The sequence below is a fragment of the Tupaia chinensis genome, unplaced genomic scaffold (genome assembly GCF_000334495.1).
Source record: "Tupaia chinensis unplaced genomic scaffold, TupChi_1.0 Scaffold149383_1, whole genome shotgun sequence".
In the NCBI taxonomy this organism is placed as follows: domain Eukaryota; kingdom Metazoa; phylum Chordata; class Mammalia; order Scandentia; family Tupaiidae; genus Tupaia; species Tupaia belangeri.
Window position 1 is genome coordinate 1256824 of NW_006209227.1, and position 2607 is coordinate 1259430.

The 2607-nt window shown below is 42.9% G+C and overlaps 1 protein-coding gene across 2 annotated transcripts in view; it reads left to right on the forward strand.

Annotated features, from left to right (window-relative positions):
• The window catches only part of COPS7B (COP9 signalosome subunit 7B), a 29661-nt gene that overhangs the window by 6988 nt on the left and 20066 nt on the right, over positions 1–2607 (forward strand). The window contains exons 4-5 of one of the 2 annotated variants that reach the window (XM_006171128.3): positions 1944–2051; positions 2498–2592. In XM_006171128.3, the coding sequence (XP_006171190.1) occupies positions 1944–2051; positions 2498–2592 (203 nt within the window). Of the gene's footprint in view, positions 1–1943; positions 2052–2389; positions 2593–2607 lie in introns of both variants that reach the window. The other variant, XM_006171129.3, reaches the window with a different exon arrangement.

A 2607-nucleotide genomic window follows, 5' to 3' on the forward strand; every position in this document is an offset into this window, starting at 1 on the left:
AAAGTGGGTTGGCAAACGGAAAGAGATATTAACATGGTGTAGACAATTACTCCCCGTACCATACAGGAAAAATGTGCCCAGTGGTGATTGTGAATCAGCAGGTCTTGGTTCTGGTCTGCTGTGGCACCTTGTATGCTGTGAACTTTTGCCATGTCTAGGGAGACTGATGTTTAAAAATACACATTTCTCTAATGGCAAGGCCAGTTACAGTTTCATCTGTTGCTCTTGCTATGTTGAACTTACTGAAAGGTAGACTTTTTTTTCTTTTTTTTTGAGAGAGAGAAGTTTTTGCTATAGGGTGCGTGCACTTGCTGGAGAGATAGAGAAATAGAAAGCAATAAATTACCCTCCAGGGTGATGATTGCCACACTGTAGTCCCTTCTCCTCTTGGGATTTTGGGCACACATGCCCTTGTGCCCGGCATGAGATTCAAGCCACCGGGTCCGGGACTTAAACTATGGTTGACTACGTGAAAGTTCAGCAACGTAATCATTACACTATCTGCTGGTTCCAAGAGGTAGACTTTTAATATACTGCCTCTCTGAGATTTTCAAGATTACGCCAGTTGGGATTTTTTGGCCTAATTTAACCTTATTCTCTGTAAATTAGCACTCCTCATACGACTGACTTCTGTACTTTAGTTGATGTAGAAGTCTTACAGCTAGCTGCTCACAGCTGTCTTAGTAAAGAAGGTCCAGATTTGTTAAGTTATAGTTGAGTTTGGCTCTGCCTGAGCCAGTCTAAGTGTGTTTTTGTGAGATTGTGCCTTTGAAAAAGTTTGCTTTATGCTTTTGCCTTCTGTGATTAGACTATAATTGTGCTTGTTTGAGAGGTGTATATTTTTTCTTGGATTGCCACTCTACTTGCTGAGATAATTTTGCCTGATCTAATCATAGATTTCTGATTCTCAGCCTGGCATTTCATGTGGGAGGCCTATTTTGTTGGGAAATAAGGACCTGACTCTTGTCTTGATCATGGATTTCTGAAGTGTAATAAAGAATAGGGATGATTTTTTACCCTAATTTCTACAGCCTATTATTATAAGTCCACCTGCTGCCCACTGTTAGCCATAGAAAACTTTCCTAGGTATGTTACAATACTCTTCTCTCTGTATACATCTTTCTCCAGTCTTGATTCTTCAGATTTGATCACTCTGTGAGTTTCCAAACTATTAGTGATATATCAGGATTTGCAGAAAATTGGATATTTATTTATTTTGTTTGAGATACTTCTAAAAAATAGATAATTTTTAACTGACGTATAATAGTTGTATGTGTTTATGGGGTACAGTGATTTTTATGGTATGTGTATACAAAGAGTTGTGGTCAAATCAGGGTGATTAGAATAGAACACTGGCTATTTAGATATCCTGGAGTCATGCTGAATGTTGGTACAGCCAGTAAAAGACTGTTGCTGGGGAATTGCCATCATTAGCAAGAGTCTGAGAAAACAGGTGTATATCTCACAAAGACCTCTGAACTGGTGGTCCCCTCGACCACCCGCAGGGGATGTGCTGGCCTGCAAGATTTTTTGCTTGCACTCTGCTGGTCAGGCAGCCAGTTGTCTGGAGTGTCTGGGATCTGTTGGAGGTTTGAGGTGATCTGGCAGTTTACACAGTCTGCAAACTTGCAGAAGGTGGCAGAGTGGCACAGTCTTTTCCTTTCTTTCTTCTGGAAGGAATCTCTAAGACCTCTAAGGGTATGCTCCAAGGTGTGAAAGCTGAAGATTGGGCAAAATCTAGAAGGCAGAAAACTGGGAGGGTGCCCTCTTAGATGCTGTACGTGCTTGTTTGAGTTGTATCGGTCTCACAGTTCATTTAGCAATTACCACTGGCCTGCATTTTCCACACCCAGAGGCCGCTATTGGCTATGTGGGTAATGACTGCATTTTTGTTACTGTTCACTGGATGGCTTTTATGACTCTTAACGTGACCTTGTCTACAGTGTATCCCCTACTCTGTGCTGCTGAAGGACCTAGAGATGCGGAATCTCCGGGAACTAGAAGACCTCATCATTGAGGCTGTCTACACTGACATCATCCAGGGCAAGTTGGTTTACACAGTCTGCAAACTTGCAGAAGGTGGCAGAGTGGCACAGAGTCTTTTCCTTTCTTTCTTCTGGAAGGAATCTCTAAGACCTCTAAGGGTATGCTCCAAGGTGTGAAAGCTGAAGATTGGGCAAAATCTAGAAGGCAGAAAACTGGGAGGGTGCCCTCTTAGATGCTGTACGTGCTTGTTTGAGTTGTATCGGTCTCACAGTTCATTTAGCAATTACCACTGGCCTGCATTTTCCACACCCAGAGGCCGCTATTGGCTATGTGGGTAATGACTGCATTTTTGTTACTGTTCACTGGATGGCTTTTATGACTCTTAACATGACCTTGTCTACAGTGTATCCCCTACTCTGTGCTGCTGAAGGACCTAGAGATGCGGAATCTCCGGGAACTAGAAGACCTCATCATTGAGGCTGTCTACACTGACATCATCCAGGGCAAGTTGGACCAGCGAAACCAGCTGCTAGAAGTGGATTTCTGCATTGGCCGTGACATCCGAAAGAAGGATATCAACAATATTGTCAAGACCTTGCATGAGTGGTGAGGCTGAGGGAA